At 64.1% G+C, this 21,335-nt stretch overlaps 2 protein-coding genes across 9 annotated transcripts; both read right to left on the reverse strand.

Annotated features, from left to right (window-relative positions):
* Positions 1-1,889: 1,889 nt before the first annotated feature.
* On the reverse strand, positions 1,890-7,029 carry IBA57 (iron-sulfur cluster assembly factor IBA57). Of its 4 annotated transcripts, none has more exons than XM_038556429.1 (3): positions 6,689-7,029; positions 3,287-3,627; positions 1,890-3,035 (listed from the first exon to the last, which is right to left on the reverse strand). In XM_038556429.1, the coding sequence occupies exons 1-3, from the start codon at positions 7,027-7,029 to the stop codon at positions 2,644-2,646; spliced, it is 1,074 nt and encodes a 357-aa protein (XP_038412357.1). In that variant the 3' UTR covers positions 1,890-2,643. The 4 variants fall into 4 exon arrangements, with proteins under 4 accessions (XP_038412357.1, XP_038412360.1, XP_038412358.1 ...); XM_038556432.1 differs by having other exon boundaries at positions 6,695-6,820; XM_038556430.1 differs by lacking the exon at positions 6,689-7,029 and adding an exon at positions 6,409-6,526.
* Positions 7,030-12,611: 5,582 nt separating this feature from the next.
* GJC2 (gap junction protein gamma 2) lies at positions 12,612-21,308 on the reverse strand. 5 transcript variants are annotated; one of them, XM_038556433.1, is made up of 2 exons: positions 21,160-21,308; positions 12,612-14,790 (listed from the first exon to the last, which is right to left on the reverse strand). In XM_038556433.1, exon 2 carries the CDS (start codon positions 14,769-14,771, stop codon positions 13,467-13,469), a length of 1,305 nt encoding a protein of 434 aa, XP_038412361.1. In that variant the 5' UTR covers positions 14,772-14,790; positions 21,160-21,308; the 3' UTR covers positions 12,612-13,466. The 5 variants fall into 5 exon arrangements, with proteins under 5 accessions (XP_038412361.1, XP_038412364.1, XP_038412362.1 ...); XM_038556436.1 differs by having other exon boundaries at positions 21,031-21,166; XM_038556434.1 differs by lacking the exon at positions 21,160-21,308 and adding an exon at positions 20,803-20,940.
* Between the last annotated feature and the right edge of the window lie 27 nt (positions 21,309-21,335).

Here is a 21,335-nt window from a genome sequence, read left to right on the forward strand (position 1 = left end):
TGACCACACTGGATCAACACCCCAGGAAGAAATGGAGACAGGGACGTTGGGGTGGCTGGGGCTCCCCACCGTCGCTCACACACAGCCAGGCATCGGCCGGATGTCTGAAATCTAAACACCAGATCTCCAAGTGGAAGTTACAAGGGCTGCCACAGGTCAGCAAGGCCACGCTGTCCGCGGGCACACCACACGGAGTGGTCACGCCGAGAGCATGGGTGGCTCCCCACACAGCCCTGTGGGTCTGACCTCGGGCGGTGATCTGACCAGGTGAGGCTTATGTCTACAAAGGGCTCGCTCCCATTGTGGGCATCCGCGGAGACCCCCGCCAGAACAGGCAGAGCCCACCTGCTCAGAGCTCTGACATGGCAAGGGAGTCGGCCACCCAAGCCCATGTCTGCAGATTCACAGGCAGTTGGGAGCCTCCATCATTGGTGATGGGGGTTATGGTGTGGCTGCCGGGGCTGGGGCTGGAGACGGGCCAGTTTCCTGGGCAGGCTATGGGGTCATGAGTATTTACAACAGTCCAGCCAGGGTCCATCAGTCCATCTGTCCGCTCAGGGCTGCTTTCCCCGTAACAGGACACAGCAACACTAACTGTGGTCCAGCTGCCCGACAGGAGCACTGCCCTCCCCGCAAAGCTCTAGAGCAGCCTCAGCTGTGGGAGGTGGGGTGTAGGCACTGTCTGGAACGGGGTGGACAGGAGCTGCCCGGTGGTGGGAAGTTCCAGGCTCTGGGGTGCACAGCTATAAACACTTCTCAGAACCCATGAAATAGCAGCATCTATGCATTTCACCGTAGGCCAATTTTACCCCTGAGGGGAAGAAAGAGGTTGATGTTGATGAAGGCATTAGGCATGAGGGGGCTGAGGTCTGCCACCTGCTTGGACAGGCAACGAAAAATGACAAAGGCTGAGGGGCCCAGAAGATGGGGGTGCTGGCACGGGGACCCAGCAGCCAACTGCCTGCAGTCAGGCAGGTGCACAGGTGCTCACTGCCAACTCTCATGCCCCCTGGGCCCCTGGGTTACGTGAACACAACAAAACGTAGAGGGAAGTCAGGGCACTCAGGTGGCTCAGCTGGTTAAGGGACTGACTCTGGCTTTCAGCTCAGGTCATGATCTGGGGGTCCTGAGACTGAGTCCCACGTGAGGCTCCAAGCCAAGTGTGAAGTCAGCTTCAGATGGTCTCTCTCCCTCTGCCCCTCCCCTCCTCCATGCTCACCCTCTCTAAAATAAATAAATTTCTCAGTCTCTAAAATAAATAAGCCTTTAAAAAGCAATGTTACAAAAAAAAAAAGCAATGTTACTTGACAGGATGAGCACTGGGTGTTATTCTATATGTTGGCAAATTGAACACCAATAAAAACTAAATTTATTAAAAATAATAATAATAATAATAAACAAAAAAGAAATAAAAAAGAAATGTTGAAGGAAACACGTCTAAACAAGCTTCACGGTGGGGACCAGGGGCCTTGGGAGGGCCAGAGCCCTCCACCAGCCATTACCCGGACCCTCTCAGGGCACAGGGGTGGGGCATATGACAGCTTACTTCTCAGAACTCTGAGCTTCGCACGCACACACAAGCAGCTGTGAGACACAGCAAGGGGCTGAACACACACACCCGTTCTCAGAAATCGGCATTTGTGAGCACAGAAGCAGGCGTCAGCATCACGCACTGCCTGATGCCCTCGGACCCCCGGCGGCGAACACCAGTCTGCCCGCCTTCTGCCGTCTGCTCCAGGCTCCCAGCTCCCCAGCCCTCCCATCCTCAGAGGCCTCTTCCCAGGGCTCTGCTGGGAGATTTCATCTGCTGAGTTCTCAGGGTGTCTGGTCTACACAAAACCAAGTCCCATCACCTTCTACCCAAAAGGAAACCAGAATTCCACACAGGCTACTTGTGGGTCATACTTTAATAGCCACCCTGTAACATCAAAGAGGACACCCCAGCACCAGAGGTTCACATTGCTGGGGACAACAGAAGTCAGTGGTCTCAAGCGGGGAGGAAAGTCACCCCCAACTGCGAAACCTTGGCCACATCTCAAACCAGCAGCAAGTAAACCAAGCAGAAGCTCCATCCTGGGCCCTGCTGTCCAGGCCCAGGGCAGCTCCAGGGCAGGAGATGTGGAGGGCTGGCATGAGGGAAGGCAGTGCCCAGAGCCCGCCTGTTCTATTGGCCAGTCCCAGATGCAGAAGGATGCAGGCAGCCCCAGGGCGAGGCTCTGGACTGCCCTTGTCCTGCGCTGATGGTGGAATGACCTGCAAACCCTCAAAGCTGGTATCTTGTCCAACATCACACAGCAGAGGCTACAGCTCAGCTCAGCCCAGAAACAGATGTGCGGCAGGCTCCTCCTCACCCCCAGGCCAGGGTGGGCTCCTACCACTCCCAGCCACAGGGAAGCCCCCACACAACGGCCCATGCAGGGCCTCCAACCCACCACGAGAAGCACGGTGGGCAAGGCATGCCCGGGCCGCACCTGCACACCCGCAACACCGGCGGCCCTGGGAGGCCCACTACACCTGGGGACCTCCAGAGCAGGGGACCGCTGTGGGCAGTGAGGGTCAGCCTGCAGAGCGTGGCCAGCAGACAGGCCCCTCCACAGCTCCCTTGGCAGCTCCAGAATCTCTGGGAGTGGCGGGCATCCGGGGCTACTTGGTAGCCATGGGCCACCAGTCCGGCACAGACACAGTTACAGCCACCTGGCCGCTCTCAGAGGTCCTGATGTGGAGAGGACCTCTGATTTTCTCTGACCGTAGCAAGGCCAGGCCCACGTCTCCCTGGCCTGCCCGGTACTTGCCAGCCACCTGCCCCGACTCCATGAGCACCGTGGTGCCAGGCGTGATGCCACTGGCAGGGAGAGGGCCTGAGAGCTGTACCGGGAAGAGGCGCTTGCGGATGACGCCCATGTGGTGGGTGCGGGCTGTCAGCTCCTGGCCGATGTAGCAGCCCTTCGTGAAGCTGACGCCATTCATGAAAGCCAGGTTGGACTCCAGGGGCAGGGCTACTCCTGGGGGCAGGTCACGGATCCCCTCGGGAACACCTGCGGGGTAGGAGGGAAGTGGCTCCCTGAGGCCTGAGGGGTCCTTCAGCCGGGGGGTGGGGGGCACCCCTCCCATGCCCCACACCCTGCAGAGCCCGCTGTCCACGCGCCAGCCTCCAGCACAGGTGGGGTTGTGGAGAGCTAGCACTGAACACCTGAGCCCCCGCCCAGGCCCCCCAGGGCACAGGCCCAGCACAGGGCCACCACTCCACCCCACCCCCACCCGACCATGCCCCATCCCACACCCAGACCTTGCCGGTACCGGTGCCGGTGATAGTCCCGGAGGTCTCCCAGCTGGCCCCTGGGTACCAGGGCCAGGCCCTCCTCCTGGGTGAGAAGCCTCCAGCCCATGCAGGCGGTCCGAGGGTCGCGGGTGAGGATGGTGGCCCCGTTGGCCTGCTCCCACAGTGGCACAGCCCCACCAGCATCCTCAGGGGAACTGGGCAGTACAGCCCACACACGCAGCTCCGGGCACGGCTCCACCTTGACCTTCCGTCGGATCTTGTACAGAGCCAGGTGCCCCTGCAGTGCGCCCAGCACTGCACTGTCACACTCCAGAAGGAAGGCGGGTGCCTCGTCCAGCTCGGGGAGACTGCAGGCAGAGGCAGGAGCTCCTGAGGTCAGTGCCCAGCCATGGACCACCCGTCTGTACCGCTGTGTGCCACCCTCACCCTAAGCCCCACATGCCGTGTGAGACCTCACGTCCACTGAGGCGGCCCTCCCCACCCATAGGGCTGGCAGTGCTGGTGCGGGCCCAGGGAGTAGACCACGTGGGGCAGGCCCGGGGCCACAGCCCTGCAAGGTGGGGGCAGGCCCGGGGCCATGGCACTGCGCAGTCTTCACAGACAGAGGAGCACAGACCACGGCTACTGCAGGGTCCTTAGCGGGATGTCCAGGGCCCACACAGTACAGAGGCGGGATCCTGGCTACAGAAGTGGATTGAACACAGACCCACAGCTGAGGGGAAACCGAGGCAGGGAACTGGTAAGACCAGCCAGGTTTATGTCTGAGAAGGTCACCAGGTGCTGCCCCTGGCCCTTCCCCTAGTCCCCACCAGCAGGCGCCCCCCGGCCCCTCCCCCAGACCCCACCAGGTGCTGCTCCCCTCCCCTCCCCACCATGCCCCACCACCAGGTGTCCCTGGTCCTTCCCCCCAGGCCCCACCAGCTGGTGCCCCCAGACAAAACAGGGTTAAGTGCTGCCCTGGAAAAACCAGTCACTCTCAAAGAAAAGAGCTGCAGGGGTTTGCTTGCCTCACCCTAAGTATACATCCTGTTGTGTTCACACTCATCCCACAAACAGCAGCCATGGGTCCCAACCAATACAGGTGGACAGAGCTAAAAATCGTCAAGGTATGTGAGCCCAAGCCAAACAACTCCCTTTGTCTGACCTCCTGAGACGACCCATTACTTAGGGTAGAAAGGAACAGCCAGGGAGGAGCAGGGGCTGAGAAGGGCGGATGTGCACACAGGGCTGACGGGACAGCTGTCCTAACCCAGTCACAGACACCTGCGCACCCAGACACACATTCACACGTATGTGGCTCACGTCCCACCCCTGAGTGTCACCCCAGACCACAGGAGGCAAGACTGTGTGTGGAACTATGGGAAGGGTGTTTGGAGCCTCCCTGCTCCTTTATCTGCTTCCTGTGTCTACAATTATTTTTAAAAAAATAAATAAATAAAAAAGTTAAGCGATAAAAAAGCAGCTGCCTGGGAAGGTGGAGCTCAGGGTGTCTGTAGGGGATCAGCGCCCTGCACAGCACCCAGTATGCTGGCATGTGCCCTGCCATAAACACAAGACTCCACTCTACCCTGGGCCAGGATCTTCGCACATACACAGTCCCTTGAGGATGCAGCTGGGGGCCAGGACCGGACAAGGACAGAGGCTTGCTGGCATGCTCCAAGTCACCTAGGGGTGCACCTACTGGGTACACAAGGGGGGCTGAGGACACAGTGGCCTGCAAGCTCCCAAGAGCTACCCCCCGGAAGGCCAGGGCAGGAGTGCTGCCGAGATGCTGGTTATATGCATATATGCCAGGGGGCACCCCCTGCTGGAAACAGGGGAGCAGATGACAGTCCCTGTCCTCAATGGGGAGAGCACCTAGCAAGGCCAGCATAGCCAGGGGCAGAACCTACAGCATCTCCTACACGGTCTGTACCCGGGGAGGGCCCACAGCACTCAGGGAGGGTCCCGCAGCATCAGGGCCACGTAGGGGTCACATGCATAGTTGGAATGAGACAGCACACAGCCTGGCCTGAAAGGATGAGCCAGCAAGTGTCACATCCGACAAACGTCTGTTGTTCAAAATACAGAAGAGCCCTGGAAACTCAACAAGAAACAAACAACCAGATTAAAAGCAGGCCAGAGACTTTAAGAGACAGCTCCCCAGGGAAGACAGCAGGAGGCAAAGAAGCTGGTTTGCAGGACAGTACAGCCGCTCTGGAAGACAGTTCGGCGGCTTCTGGCAAAACCAAATGCTCTTCCGCTACAACCCAGCCATGGAGCTTCTAGGCACTGTCCCAAAGCAGATCCCCAAATCCCGACTCGGGGGTTTACAGCAGCTTTACCATAATCGCCACAACCGGGAATTGTGAATGCCTAGAGACACCTTGGGCCGTCCACACAATGGACAGGACTCAGTGCTGAGAACAAACGGGCTTCTAAACCACCAGGAGCCGTGGGGGAATCTGAGGGGTGGGTTACTGGGTGAAAGCCGCCCATCCCAGCAGGCACGCGCTCTGCGATTTCAAGTGTGGGGCGTCCTGGAGAAGGCGGGGCTGTGGACACAGGAGACAGGTCCCCTCTGGGGGCAGCGGGGGAGGACTTGGGGAGCACTGCAGAGCTTTGGGGCCGTGAAACCATCGTTGTGTGACCCTGCGGTCCTGGGCACACGTCCTACTCCGTGCCCACGGCAGGCACAGCACCAGGAGTGAACCCCATGGATGGGGGGTGGGAGGGTGAGGCGGCTCTGGGTGATGCAGCATCAGTGCGGGTCCATCAGCTGGAACCCATGCACCCTCCTTCTGGTGGGGACGCTGACCTGAGGGCGGCTGCATGCAAACAGGAGCTCTCCAATCCTTCCCCTCAATTCTACTGGAGCCAGAAGCTGCTCCAAACAGTCAAGGCCACTATAAAAGCAAAGCAGTGAAGCCACCCCTGCGACCAGGTGCCGCACCCAGGAACACCGAACAGGGAGCCTGAGGAAGGAACAAGGTAGGGACACCAGAAACTCCAGAGAGCAGCAGGCAGGGGGCGCTGGGCTCCCAGGGAGGCGGCCCTCTCCCCAGTGCGAACCTGGGCCAGGCAAGTAGGCAGGACTGGACCCACAGGAGGAGCCAGACCTCACCGCAGGCACTGGGGCCAGTACATACCTCATATAGGTATATGGCTCCTCACCTGCCCGAAAGGGAGCCGACTGCGGGGCGACCCCCTGTGGCACTGCAGACCCCACCCGCGGCTTCCCCAAGCGCAGCTGAGCAGAAACAGCCACTCGAAGGTGCTGACCTCGGACACCAGCTGGGAGTCTCCGGCCGGGCGCGGGAGGCCGGGTCCGGCGTCCTCCCCCGCCCTCCCCCGCCCTCCCCCCGCAGCGGGGCCGCCCGCCGGGGCCCTCCCCCGCCCCCCCCCCCGCAGCGGGGCGGCCGCGCTCACCCGTACAGGAGCACGTCGTAGAGCGTGCGGCCCTGGGCGCTGAGGACGTGGGCGTAGCCGGCTCGCGCCAGGGGCGGGGCCGCGCCGGCCGCAGGGCCCGGGAGCGGCAGCTCATTGGTCAGCAGCCCCAGGAGGAAGGGCGCGGAGTCCGGCCCGCGCACGCGCAGCAGAGCGCGCTCGGCCAGCGGGAAGCAGGCCCAGGCCGCACCGCCCCCAGGGTCGTCGCCCTGACGGCCCGCGCTCTGAGCCAGGCGGCGCCCTGGAGCCGCGCGCAGCCGCCAGCACCAGGCCGGGCCGCCGCGCCCCGGAACCGCGCCCCGGAGCAGCGCCGCGGCCGCCATCTTGGGGAGGAGTGGGGCGGCGCGAAGGGGCGGCCCCGCTGCGGCGCGGGCGGGAGTGCACGGGGGGCGGGGCTCGCGGGGCAGGACGGAGCTTCCGGCGGGCGGGGCGTTTGCGCGGAGGGGGCGGGGCTCGCGAGGAGGGGCTGGGGGGCGGGGCCTCGCGCTGCGCGTCTGCCTCCCGCCCTGGGTCCGGGCGCCTGACCTGTCCCTGTGGTCCCGCCGGCTTCGCTGCGGCAAGGTGAGCTCCGCCTCCTCGCCGAGGCGCCGTCCAGCTCACTTGCGTGCCGCCGCCGCCAGCTGCCGGGACTCCCGCTGCCCTGTGTCGGGGAGCCTGACTCCCGAGGGCGTCCGGAGCAGGTGCCAGGGCTTCCTCTGTCGTGGGGAGGTGTCCGTGGCTTGGAGACCCTGGTCGCAGTTCCTGTGGGTATCGTGTGCAGGACGCCTTTCTCCCCCTGTGGGTTCTCAGCTCTCACAATCCCCTTTTCTGATGCTCTGGATGCTAGATGTGCTTGGGAGGGGGCCCCCGCTCTGGCCCCATCCACGTGGAGTCACACCCCACAGGCCACCTCACAGCAGACGCCAGCCACAGTCCAGGGGTCGCCCCCGCTGACCCCCCGGCTACAGGCCAGAGGCTCCCACGGCCCCTCCTCGGGTCCCTGAACTTGCTGGAGCGGCTCAGATCTCAGAGAAATGTTGGACGTTACCAGCTTATTATCCAAGGCTGTGACCCCGGGGCCAGCCCCGGGGCAGGTCACTCTCCCCACGTCTCCACGTGCTCACCAGCCCCAAGCTTCCCAAGCCTGTCCTCCCGGGTTTTCATGGGGCCTCATCACTGGGCATTGGTGACGGACCCCTCTCCCCTCCCAGAGATCAGGGGGCAGGACTGAAGCATCCAACAACCCTCTGCTCCCAGGGTTGGGTCCCCTGGCCACCTGCCCCCATCCTGAGGGGCCACCCAAGGTCACCTCCACACTCCCTCAGGGGCTCCTTACGAGCACCAGGACACCTCCATCGCTCTCCTCACTTGGGGAAACCCCAAGGGCCTTGGGCATTCTGTGCCAGGAGCCGTGACAAAGACACACGTGCTTCGTGGTATAAACCACATGATCAGAGGTGCATACCCCAAGGGGAGTTGCCAGGTCATATGGTAATTTTCTGACTTTCCAAGGAAAGTCCATACCATTTTCAGTGGTGTGTGCATCAATTGGGAGACACGCCCCATCCCAGGTGGCTAAACCAGACATCGGTGTCTTGAAATTCTGGAGCCTGGAGTCCAGGAACGGTCAGTTTCTGCTGAGGCCTCTCTCCGTGGCGTGCAGACAGGCCCCCTTGCCTTTACTGTGCCTTCTCTTGACCTGGTCTACCTGTCAGAGCCCCCTGTAGCAACCTGGCATGCAAATGAGGCCAGAGGCCAGGCTGTGCCAGCCCCTGCCCAGTGCTCCAGGGCCATGCTCACACTCTGTGGTACCCCACCCCCCTCACACTGCCTGCAAGCACAGCTCCACGTCCCTGTCTGCACTTGAGACATCTTCCCCAAATTCCAGACCCGCGGCCTGCTGGGCACCCCCTTGTGTGTCCCGTCCCTCAAGCAAGAGCATGTTTGCACCAGTGGGACCCACACAGCTCCAATGGCCCTGAAGAACAATTTTGAGACACCTCCCTCTGCATACCTGCATCCAGGAGCTTGGGGCTCCACATGGCACCAGGTCCCCCTGCGGCGTGGCCCCTGGGTCTCCGCGGGTTCGGGTACTGAAGAGACCACTTGAAAAGGCTATGGCTGCTGGAGCCACAGCCACCCCGAGTGGCATCCCACAGTAAGCAGTGTGGTCCTGCACCTAGCGACCCCACAGCTGTCCACCTGCGGCCATCTCCAGACTGCCCCCCTTGCCCTGGCCACTCTCTGAGACACTGAACGCCCCACTGATTCATGTGGTTAGTGTGTGAGGCACCAGCATCCGGGGTCTCTGTGGCTCCCTGCCGCACCCTGGGGCACAGGTAACAGTTGCAATGCACAGGCCAGCGTCCAGGCAAGCTCCATGGGAGGGCCCATCGTGCGTGGTCCGAACACCTTGGCAGCCTCATCCGGGGCCCTGACCTACCCGTCCCTCTGCCTCGGCACTTCTGCTGACCCGGCTCCCTTGCACCCTTCCCAACCCTTCTCACACTCATGCTGCCCAGGACCTAGGAGGTGCCAAGTCCTTCCGGACTGGCGGCACAATGACGAGTGTGGGTGTCCCAGGTCCTTGGCCCCCCTCCTGGCTGGCGCCCTGGCTGTGACCCGCCAGCCCTGGTATGCGTCCCCCCTGGCCGCTGGCTGTGCGCCCTTTCTATAGAAGCTCTTCCTCTGCCCAGCCTGGCATTCCACAGGTGACCTGGCACCTCCCTGTGCGCCCGGGGAGGATGGAGAGGAAGCCACTGGGACGACACGGGCTGGGGGTCACGTTCCTCTGGCCTCACGTCAGCCCATCCCTCAGCCAGCACAAGAGAGCTTTCCCACCAGCTCTGGCCAGCAGGCACCCCCGGAACCTTCCCTGACCTTCCCAGTGCCCCCCCACCCCACCCCCGGCACTGTCCATCGCTGCAGCTGCCTGCCCCAGGGCTGCTCAAGGGCTCCCCAACCCAAACAGAGCCAGTGAAGCTTTGGCTTCTGCCTCAAGTCACTGCCACGCCCAGAGCCTCAGGGCAGGTGGCTGCCCCCACCCACCCACCAGCGCCGCCCCAAGCCCCCTCCTCCGGGAGGCCCTCTGGGGTCTCCATGCCAGCCTGGCCAGCCCGCCAGTGTGTGGGCTGCGCCTTCCTGGGTGCAGCTCTGGGCCAGAGGTGGTGGAGGCGGTGGGGCGGGGGTCTGTCTGGCCGCGGAGGCTCCCGGGCACCCATACTCCTCCACCCGGGTCGGTCCAGCAGCTGCATCGTCGCTGTGCCGCCCGTCGGAGGGGCGGAGAGCCGGGAGCTGGGAAACCGGCAGGCCTAGGGGTCCCAGACTCGACTTCCCAGCTGCTGCTGGGCCAGGGGTGGTTTCCTGTTATTCTCAGCTCGCGGCCTCCTCCCTTCCCAAAGGGAAGCATCCTGGCAGCCCCTCCCCACAGCCCTCCACAGTTGCCCCAGTGCCAGCAAGTTGGCTCCAGCTGTGGAAACGGATGACAGCCAGACAAAGCCATCCCGTCCGCTCTGGCCCCCCAGCCCAGCAAGGCCTGGGCTCTGCCTCCTCCGCACTGCAGGGACCAGAAGATGGGGGGCAGTTAGGGGATGGCCCTGCACCCTGGGTTCAGCCTGCATCCTCACAGCACTCCCAGGTGCATGGGGAAACTGAGGCACTCATGGAGAGGGGCTTGTTCAAGTAGCTGAATGAGTATTGAGTACAGGGCACCGCTCAGGTGTGTCTCCAGCTCCGGGAGTTAGGAGCCTCAAGAGCCTGGGCACCACGTCCTTTAGGGCGCCTTCAGGTGTGGGATCAGGCCATGTCAGTGTTCTGTAGGCTCTAGGCCTGGGCAGCCAGGACACCAGCCAAGACGGCACGACCACAGAGCCTAAGTCCCTGCGTGCAGGGGGCACAGAAGTCAGGGGATCCCTAGGGGTACATGTGGACCCCCGCGTCCCTGGGGTGGGTGCTCTGTCAGCAAGACTTGGCTGCTAGGATGTGGATTAGTGGGGGGTCTCTAGAGAATCAAAACCACTAGGGTATGTGTCGAGGGAGAGAGATTTATCTTAGGAAATGGGGTCGTGTGGGGACGGGGCTGGCGACCTGCATGATGGGCTGGGGACCAGGGAAGCTGGGCTGTAGTCCCAGCCTGAGTCTGTCCCAGCAATGTGAGTTACCTTCCATGCCACCTTTTTGTTCTGCTTAGGCCTTCACCTCACTGGGTCAGACCCACCCACACTGGCCCGGGCATCTGCTTTACTTGGTCTGCAGATTTTTTTTTTTAAGATTATTTATTTATTCATGGGAGACACACAGAGAGAGAGACAGAGACAGAGGGAGAGGGAGAAGCAGGCTCCATGCAGGGAGCCCGATGCGGGACTCGATTCCGGTCTCCAGGATCACGCTCTGGGCTGAAGGCGGCACTAAACCACTGCGCCACCCGGGCTGCCCAGTCTGCAGATTTAATCCCCAGACTGAGCGGGGACCTCAGGCTTTACTCGGCAGACCATCACCTGATTGGATGAGGCCCACCTCCACTGGCAAAAGCGATCTGCTTGACCAAAGTGTGCTATCAGTGTCAATGTCATCTGAAAACACACCTTCATGTGACATCTAAGCTGGCGTAGGCACAAGTCACTGGGCACGGATACCTAGCCTACCTACATCTGCCTTCTGTATCCAGGGACTCACAGCAGAACGGTTTCCCCATCAGCCCCCTGGCAGGTCCTCCTCCTGTTGACCCCAACTGCCTCAAATTGCATGTAAACCAATTAAGAGTGGGGTGAGGGAGGGGATTGGGGTACAGAAACCAGATAGGCTGCACCCTAGAGGCAATTCACAGGGGGATGTCAGGACACTGGTTTGAGGAGGGTAAGTGACCACGAAGTCCCTGGGAGCAGGCCCCAGCGTGGGTAAGGGGATGGGGTCCCTTGTCTATGGTGGGGAGCAGGTGACCAAGCAGGCCCTGGCATGGGTGAGGGGATGGGGTCCTTCATCTATGGGGGGGGGGGTAGGTGACCAAGCAGGCTGCAGCATGAGTGAGGGGACAGGGTCCTTCTTCCTATGGGGGGGAGCAGGTGACCAAGCAGGCCCCAGCTTGGGTGAGGGGACAGGGTCCTTCGTCCATGGGGGATGCAGGTGACCCAGGCTGGCAGGGCCCATGTGGTGGTGGTAGTCTCTGAGACCCCACCGTCAGATTTCCTATCCCACATGTGCCCTTCACTGTAACATGGACCCTCCCACAATGAGTCCGGTTGGCTCCTGGATCCCGCAGGCCTGTGGCCACCGTGGAAACAGTGTGACATCCAGGCTGGGGACCAGAGTCACCGGCCTGAGCCACGCTGAGAGGCCCCACCACAGAGACCTGGATTCCCGGGACAACACCACCAGTAGCACACCTCAAATAGGGATGCATAGGCCTCCAGCGTGTCCTGGGCTGGACGCCCCTGGGGACCCAGCGTCACTTGGTGTCACGGGCAGGCTGACACTGGGCTGGGGACACTGACAAGGGTTTGCCGGCCAGGAGGGCTTGTCCCAGCCTGCTCGGAGGATGCTGGGTCCCCTAAGTCGAGTTGGAGGGGGCTCCTTGCTGGCAGCAGCTGACCCTCCCCTCAGCTGTGGCCAGGTTCAGTAATGCTGTGCCCTGAGTGCCCGCCACCCGCCTGTGTTCTTTGTTCTCACCATCTGCGGGTTCGGCCATGCTGCCTGGCACTGAAGGGCACCCACGTGGCTTGAGCCTTGCTTCTCCCAGCAAGGCTGGAGCTGAGCCATGCATCCCTGGGGGGCAGTGGTACACACAAGTGCATGTACACACACCCGCACGCATCACACATGCATACACAGAGGCATGCACACTCACCTACATGTCCACACCACACTATATACACGTGTGTGCATGCACAACATAGGTGTGCATGTCCACATGCACCCACGGAGGCAGCTGTAAACAAAAGTTAGTTTTATTTTGCTTCCTTTGTCCTGGGGACTGTGTTTGAATTAGGGAGGGGGCTGGGGGCAGAGAAGGAGCACAGAGGACCCCAGAACCCCTTCCCAGGATGACCTCCACCCAAGCCCCGACCACCACCTGCAGAAGGTGAGCCCACAGGTTTGTAGGACTTCAGTGTGTTCAGAGGAAGGGGCCACAGCACAGTACGAGAAGCCCCAGCAGCTGTGGTCTGTCTTATGGCGTCACCACTGTCCAGCAGGGAGCTGAGAGCATGCTCCCCTCGGAGGGAGGACCAGGGCCCAGCAGGGGCCAGGCACATCCCAACCTTGGTTTCCCCTTCTGCTCAAGAAAGACCTAGGATTGCTTTCAGCCCTGCAGGAAACAGGAGGGGGGCAGAGGGGGAGGGAGCCCCATTGGTGGCCACAGGGAGTAGGGACCTAGCACGGTGCCTCCAGTGCCCCCATCCCCCCCCCCCAGGTGCCCCTGGGTGACGCAGGTGGGCTGCTGCAGGGGAGAGGGTGAAGCCCCTGCCCGCTCAGCGGGGTCCCTCCTTTTGGGCAGCCAGCCAGGGGGCCAGGAGCGGCTAGGAGGGGGTGGGAGGAGTGTACCCCAGCCACAGTCCCCTCCACCCTTCCGGGTTGGGGATCAGAGCTGCGGACCCTCGCAGGGTCCTCGTCCTACTCTGGACACAGGGGGGCTCGGGGAGGGACCGGCAGGGACATGGAGCGGACGGCGTGCGCCCCCCTCCCGCCTCCCGAGAGGGAGGGTCCCCGCGGAGGTGGGGAGGAGAAGGAGAAGACAGATGATGTCCGCTGCCCGCCCCGCAGCCGCCGCGCCGCCGCGCCGCGCCCGTCAGATCCACACCGTGGTCTTGCCCTCCCTACTGCTGGCACTGCCCTTCTCTGAGCCGGCCCGGGGCTTCCCGCCGGGCCCGGCCTGGCCGCCGCCCGCGCCCGTGCCCCCCGACGCGGCGCTGCCCGAGCCCGAGCCCGAGGCGGGGGCGCTGGGCCGCGCGGGGCCCCGGGCGGCAGCGAGGAGGCCGGGGCACGGCGGGCTGTCGCGTTCCCCCAGCGCGTGGCCGTCCCGCAGCGCCCGCAGCGCCAGGCTTGCCAGGTCGGGCTCGTGGGGGCGCGCGCGCTCGGCCGCGCGCACCACCAGGCTGTAGTCGGGCGGGCAGGCCAGGCCGGCGGGCGGCGGGCAGGGCGGCGGGCGGGGCGCGGGCCCCGGGGCGGCGGGCGCGGGGCGGCGGGCGCGCACGGCGTCCTGCGCGCTGCCCAGGCCCAGGTGCGCCATCTCGCACAGGTTGAGCAGCAGGCAGAGGCAGCTGACCACGTACATGACCAGCAGGAACACGGTCTTCTCCGTGGGCCGCGACACGAAGCAGTCCACCACGTGCGGGCAGGGCTGGCGGCTGCAAGCGAAGAACGGCCGCACCTCGAAGCCGTACAGCAGGTACTGGCCCACCAGGAAGGCCACCTCGAAGGCGGCCCGCGCCACCAACTGGGCCACGTACACGCGCATCAGGCCCTCGCGCTGGATGCGCCTCCGCCCGTCGTGCTGCCCGGCCGGGCCCCCCACCCCCGCCGCCTGGTCCAAGCCCGCGCTCTTGGCCGCCAGCGCGTCCTCGGCTTCCGCGTCGTCGGCGCCCGGGCCGTCGGCCGCCCCCGACTCCTCCTCGTCGTCGCCCAGGCCCAGCATGGGCTCCTCCTCGCTCAGGCCGGCGGGCTCGGGCCACCCGGGGTGCGGCGGGGGTGGAAGCGGCAGGGGCGCGCGGGGCGGCCGGCGGCCGGAGGCCCCGGGGGGCAGGCGGCGTCGGGGCGCGCGGCGGCGCTCCTCCTCTGAGGCGCGGGCCAGGCGGTGCACCGCGTAGCCCAGGTACATCACGGACGGCGTGGAGATTACCACGATCTGGAAGACCCAGAAGCGCACATGCGACAGGGGCGCGAAGGCGTCGTAGCAGACGTTGTCGCAGCCTGGCTGCCGCGTGTTGCACGTGAATTTGGTCTGCTCGTCCGAGTAGATGGACTCCCCGCCCACGGCTGTGAGCACGATGCGGAACACCACCAGCACGGTGAGCCACACCTTGCCCACGAACGTCGAGTGGTTGTGGATCTCCTCCAGCAGCCGCGTCAGGAAGCTCCAGCTCATGTTGGTCATAGGGGCGGGGGCGCGGGACCTGCAGGGGCGGCAGCGGGAGCTCAACCCGGGGCGGGGCAGAGGGTGGGGGTGGGCGGGTGGTGAACCAGCGGATCTAAGGGGCACTCCCAGGGCGCGGAGGGGGTGGGACAAGACCAGCGGGGGACCGGAGGGGGAGCTCAACCGGGGCGGGCGACGGGGCCTTCGGGGGCCAGCTGCCGAAGGGAAGGCCGAAGGGGCACCGGGGGTGGGGAGGGGAGACAGGACCAGGGGACTCAAGGAGCACTCCTGGGTGGGGTGGGGAGGTTAGGACCAGAGGACCAGAGGAGCACTCCTGGAGCAGGAGTCATGGAGCACTGGGAGGGACGGGGCGCATCTCAGCGCCTGGAGCCAGGGACCCTGCCTGAGGAAGGGGGGTGTCTTGCCACCCTCCAGGAGCTCCATGCCCACCCTGGGTCCTGACCTCGCCCTGAGGAGGGATACGGGAGAAGTCAGGATACCCCTGGCTCACCCCAAGACTCCTCCCACATCCCAGCGGCCTGCAGCTGCTCCAGCACCCTGTCTACCCTCCCACCAAAGCCCGGCCCCTGGCAAACTGTGCCCCACCCCCAGCTCTGGGGACCCAGCCCAGACCCTGAGAGCCCATGGGAGACCAAGGCCAGCCCCCTCAAGCAGTGTGCAGGTCAGAGGAAAGGGTCTCATGCAGCCCGGTCCCCACCATCTGGGCGCACCCCCAACCCAGGCCCCTTCCGACCCCAGGCCCCCTAGCAGCACGCCGTGCCCCGCTTTCCACTCCACAACTGCATGGGGCCTTGGCTTCCTCCCTCTGCACGAAGGACCCCCCACCTTCATGCCTCCCTGAAGGCACCTGCAGGGTCCCCACGCTGCTGCCCAAGCCTTGGGGCTGCTTCCCCTCCTGTCCCGACACCACCACCCTGTCCACCCTATGGCCACATAGCAGGACATCCCCACTGGGAAGCCAAGGGAGGCCCGACATCCTTCCAAGACAGGGACTGGTCCAGCAAGACACAGGGACCTTAGGGCATCTGTGACCCTTGGAGACAGCCAAGGTCCCAGATGGGAGGCCCTTGTGGATGAGCTGCCCTGGAGACAGAGGCTGCTGTTCATCTTTCTCTGCCTCCAGGAAGGGGACAGGGGCATCAGCCTCCCAACGCCCACCCTCCCAACTTGGTGACCAAGGCCAGTACCTGCGTCGGGGGGAGTTTGGGGACAGGAGACCCCTGATGTCGGGTGCGTCTGCCCCCTCCCTCTGCGTGAGAGGCAGCGTGGGCAGGTGTGGAATGGAGCTGCAGAGGCAGCAGGGGCTCAGGGAAGCTCGGCTTTATGCAGCTGGAGCCTCTCCCCTTGGGTGGGGGCAGGAAGAGGGGGCAGCTGGGGTTCCTGGGGAAATGACCCTTCTTCCTCACATCTGTGTGCAGTGCCCCTCAGAGCCACACATGCATAAGCCCTTCTCAGATGCATACATGCATATGGTTGCACATGTGAACCCCCACCTGCATGCTCATGTGTGCACACGCTCACAATCAGATGCGCAGATGTCCATTTGAGTATTTGGGTGCACACAGGACACACACGCTCCTGTCTGCACACATTTACAAGCAAATGCACTGGCACATGTGCAAGCTCTCAGACACACGTGTGCACACTTACACCCTGGTGCACAGGTGCACACCCCTGGGGAACACAGACACACATGCACCACCCCGCCCACACAGGGCTGCGCACCCAGAGCCCCGACTCCCTCCCTGGAGTGACTCTGACCCCCTGCACCCCCAGACTGGCTGCTCTTCCGTCCGGAGTTCTAAGCACAGGTCTCCCAGGACCTGTGCCCACCCCAACCTGACAGCCCCACCTCCGCAGAAACCCAGAAAAGGGGGAGGCACGGGGGGGGGAGGGGGCCCCCACCTCTTCTCTTCCTCCCAGGACCGGGGCCCCAGGAGGAGCAGAGAGAAAGAGTCGTTTGGTGTGTGCTCTAGGCGTGCATGGTAGCCTTGTAGGCCCACCAGTCCCCGGGGTCCCTGTCCCCACAGGCCCCTGGCCAGCTCCAGGTGTGTGCTGTGCAGCCCGTTCCGAGGTGTTAGGGTCAGAGCCCCGGAGGTGACGCAGCCCATCAGGTCTGGCCCTGCAGGCCCCTCAGTCTGGGGGCGGGGTGGGGGGAGGGTGCCATCTGGGGAGCAGGAGGCTCTCCCCGAGATCTCCCAGCACAGTGGGGACTCAAGTTGCCTTTGGGTGAGGGGCAGAGGCTCACAGGTGGCAGCACCACTACTCTTCAGACGAGGGCCAGTGCCCAGTGTGTGCAGGGCCTGGGTCGCACCCGCCTGATGCCAGCGCTGCAGTAGCCAGGAGGCTGCACTGACTGGCTGTGCCTGGAGGAGCCCAGGCCTGGCGTCAGGACCACGCAGGATGGGGCTCCAGATCCAGGCTTCCGCCCCCCCGCACCCCATGCCTCCTGACACACGCAGGTGCTGGCAGGAAGGGGACCCCAGCCCTTAGCTGCCCCCTGCGACCTGGACCGCCCTCTGCCCGGCTCCCCGCACCCCGGAGGCACACTGCCCAGTCCCGCTCCCAGGGCTCCCAAGAGTCACAGCCAAGCACCAGCCACCCAGGTAAGCAACCCCAGGTTGAGCCCACGGCTGCAGGGCCTGTGCTCTGCCCCGGCAGGTACACACACACACACACACACACACACACACACACACACGCTCATGCCCTCCTGGACGTGCCCACGTGCACTCCCGCCCAGGTCCTCGCCCTGCTCACACCTTGCACATGCCCTACCCCGCACACACTCGTGCCAGTCAACATCCTGCGTTCCTGCCCTGGCTCACCCTGCACGTGCCCCCACACCCACCCCTCCACGCGGCACACGTCCCACCTGCGGCCACGCCCCCACGTGTCCAGGAGCGCCCACACTCCATGCCCCGCCCCTCCTGCCTGGGGGGGGTTCTCACTACTGGACCCGTTGGGGGAGGGGCGGGGAGTCGTGAGTTAGCATGGGACACCTAGGTCTGCGCCCGTGTTCAGCTGCCCACGACACGATGGCTCCCCGGGGACTGACACGGGGACGTGTGTGTAGGGAGGTTTGTACACACGCCTAGTCCCTTGCCCGGTAGCTCACAGGGTGGCAGTGCAAAACACCCACAGCAATGGACACACGCACCATGGTCCTCCTCGGCAAAGAGCCCTGCACTTATGGACATGTGGTGGGTGTCAGACATGTGCCAGAGCATGTGCCTGTGCCCGAGATCGAGGAAGTGGAACGGCACACGCACGCAGACATGGGCTCTCATGCACACCCAGGCAGACATACACTCATGCACCTGTGTGCAGACACACAGGCTCTCTGGCATACACGTGCCCACACGGGCTCTCATGGACTCGTGGATCGACATGGGTTCTCATGCACATGTGTGCCGACACAGGCTCTCAGGCACATGGGCTCTCGTGCACATGTGTGTGGGCACACAGGCTTTCATGCACACATGCGCACACGTGTGCCCACACACATGCACCCACACAGGCAAGCACATGCACACATCCATGGATGCACGTACACACGTCCTTACACTGCGAGGGCTGCGTCTCCGGGTAGCAGGAGTAAGGAGTGGTGCAGCCTGGGTTCTGGAGTCCCCCCAGGCATAGAAAGTAGAAGGAAAGGGAATTCCAAAGTTTCTGCAGCCCCCTCCCCTAGCTCCCGTCCTGAGGGCCAGCACACCAGGAGGGACAATGCAAGCTGGCACAAATCCCCACCCAAGTGAGAAGCCAGCTTGGGGCCCAGGTCAGGTTGCCCCTGTGCAGAGACAGTCATCAGGGCACCGGGGTCAGCAGGGGCCAAGTGGTGGGAGATTCTCCTGCAAGTACCTGACCTTCCCGGGGACTGGGGTGTCAACACGGACAAAGTGAGGAAACAGAGCACCCGAGGCCCACAGGCACCCTCTGGGGATGACTCGATGCCCCCTGAGACCCTGGGCACCCCAGAGTAGCTGTGAGGATGAATGCTCTGTGCCCTGCTGGACTCCACAACGGGAGGGCCAGGGGACAGTGTGAGAAGGCAGGGACCTGCCCCCAGGGGCGCTGGGGTACCGCCTGGCCCCCTGCTACCAGGTAGGTTCTTGGAGGCTGCAGGCAGGGGACCAGGCCTGGCTGCCAGAGGACCCTGACCCGGAGGAGGGGGATGCGGGGGAGCTGACCTGAGGCCCAGGGTGGGGGCACACAGGGGGAGGAGGGTCCGTTTAGATGGCATGTCACCCAGAGCTGGGTTGGGGGTGGGGTGGTGGTGGTGGTGGTGGTGGGGTGGTAGTGTCACTTCGGGGATGCGGGAGGGGCCATTGTGGGGCTGGGGGCCAGCGGGTCACCCCGGGGGGGGATAGGGGGGGTTCAGGCAGCACCAGGCCACCCCTACGCACCCCCCCCACCTCAGTGGCCGCCGTGGAGGAGGAAGCTCTTCGCACCCCTGAGCCTGAACAAGCCTGGGAGGGCAGGGGGGCACATGGGGGGCTGAAACTGGGCCTGCCCATCTGCTTCCTTCCCATCCCTGTTCTGCTTCCTCCCAGGAGCCCCTCCAGGCCAGGCGGGGCTTCCTCCCTGTGAGGCGAGGCTGTGGGCAGGGCCCCCAGAACCCAGAATGCTCAGCACCCCCCCAGAAGGCTCCGCTCCCCCTAGAATGCTTGCCCCCCCCCAGAATGCTCAGCTCCTCTGCAGTGTCCCCCCCCCCCACCCAGAGCCAGGCTCCTCCCCTTTCTAACTCATCCACTTGTGAGCACCCACAAGCACCCTGAGGTCAGCTTGGCCTGGCCTCAGGACTCACCCACGGACCCCCTTGTCTGCTAGGGGTTGCTCCTTGGGGTTCCCCTCTGGGTCTCTGCCCCTGGACCCCCATCCTGGCCGCCCCAGTCAGGTTCCACCTGCACCATCCAATCCCACGGTGTGGACTCCAGGCTGCCTGGGGGGGAAGGGCCAGGAATGCACATCCACCCACCCCTGCGGCAGCCAGCGCTCAGCGTACTGAGGACCAGCCCCCAGGCTTCCGGCCCTCAGCCTCACTCCCTCTCCACACCCCTAGGCGCCCCCCTCTGCAGACTCCCTCCCCTTCTATATCCCCAGGCTCCCTGTCCCCTCTTCAGCCTCCCTCCTTCACCCCCCCTTCGCCTCACCTCTACAGCCTCCCTCCTCCTCCACACCCCCAGGCTCCCCCTTCCCCTCTACAGCTCCCACTAGGCTCCCCTTTCATGCCCCCTCCTGCTCCTGGCTCATCTGCAGGTCCTGCCCAAGGGGTTCACAGGTCCCCATCCTCAAGGTTCTTGGGCTGGCCTGGTGCATGTGCAGACTGTGGCACTGGCGCACCGGGCACGCGCGCATGCACACTCCCCTTACTCCCCTATTGAGCCCCTTCCCCCAGGCCCTTGGTGGGTTCCACCCCTACCACACCTGTGCTCAGCAGAGGCAGATGCACCTGGGAAGCTGGCTGCGCGAGTACCCGCCAAGGACTCAGGGGCCCCTCTCTGTCCACTCCCACTGCAACCCTGATGTGAGGGTGGTCCTCCCACGGGGAGCCCTGGGGCCCCGGGCGTGGGGGAGGGCTGGGACCTGGGGGAGCACCCTGTGGGGCCCTCCAGCCCTGCCCAGGCCCTGCTGGCAAGGCCTGGAGGCTGCATCCACCCCCCCACCCAGCCATTCTGGGTGACTCCACTCCTCCCACCCCACCGGACTCCAAACATCCTCAGCACCCGCTCCAGCCCACCTGGTACAGATCCCCTGCCCCACAGCAGAGCCTGGCCACCCGCCCTCTCCCCATTCCTGCCTGGGTCGCCCAGACAACTCACTCACGACATCTGGCACACTGGGGGCCGCTCCTGGGGAACAGGCTCAGGTCTGCTCTCGGTGACCCTAGGGCCCAGACCTGAGGAACTGGGGTCCACCAGGCCACTGGAAGGAACCTCGGGCCGGGTCAGAAGCAGGGTGTGGGGCGGGCAGGTGTACCCACCCCAGTTCCTCCACCCATGTGTACAGGGAAGCCTCCCCAGCCTCCTACCAGGCCCGATGGGTCTGAAGCCCAGCCTCTGGACATGCTGCAGCTGCCTGGCCAGCAGGAGCTGGCTGGACAACGCAGCCTGATAAGTCCCAGCTGCCGGGGAAGGTCTCAGGCGCACCCCCCTCCCTTCCTGCTCACCAGCTGGCCTGAGTAGGGCCCCCTCCCCCATCATCACACTTTGTCCCCCCACATCAGGGAGGGGGGCCTTGGTCTGGCCACGCTAAGTACCTGTGGTCCCCTAGGGGCAGCCACTGCAGGAGGGGGATGCCTGGGCCAAGACCCTGTGCCCACAGAGAGGTCGCATGACGCTCATCTCCAAATCGATGCCCACACCTGGTCCCCTGGACAGGGCCCTACCTTCTCCAGGCCAGGAAGTAGGAGTCCCTGAGCCCTTCCACCTGCCAGCTGGCTGGACACTGGCCCTTCAGGGTGTATGCCTGGCTGAGTCCTGGGCCTGACCCAGGGCCACCTCTCACCACCAAGCACAATGCGGGGGGAGGGCCTTCAAGGGCTCCATTGTTCCCCCCAAGGCC

The sequence above is a fragment of the Canis lupus genome, chromosome 14 (genome assembly GCF_011100685.1).
Source record: "Canis lupus familiaris isolate Mischka breed German Shepherd chromosome 14, alternate assembly UU_Cfam_GSD_1.0, whole genome shotgun sequence".
In the NCBI taxonomy this organism is placed as follows: domain Eukaryota; kingdom Metazoa; phylum Chordata; class Mammalia; order Carnivora; family Canidae; genus Canis; species Canis lupus.

What these genes read in the sequence shown, in the direction of transcription:
- IBA57 (XM_038556429.1), bottom strand. Translation starts at nt 7,029, where the DNA reads ATGGCGGCCGCGGCGCTGCTCCGGGGCGCGGTTCCGGGGCGCGGCGGC. An exon ending in TACGACGTGCTCCTGTACGG is followed by an intron (nt 3,628 to 6,688) that starts GTGAGCGCGGCC and finishes CTCTGCCTGCAG; the next exon opens with TCTCCCCGAGCTGGACGAGG. An exon ending in CCGGCACCGGTACCGGCAAG is followed by an intron (nt 3,036 to 3,286) that starts GTCTGGGTGTGG and finishes CCTACCCCGCAG; the next exon opens with GTGTTCCCGAGGGGATCCGT.
- GJC2 (XM_038556433.1), bottom strand. Translation starts at nt 14,771, where the DNA reads ATGACCAACATGAGCTGGAGCTTCCTGACGCGGCTGCTGGAGGAGATC.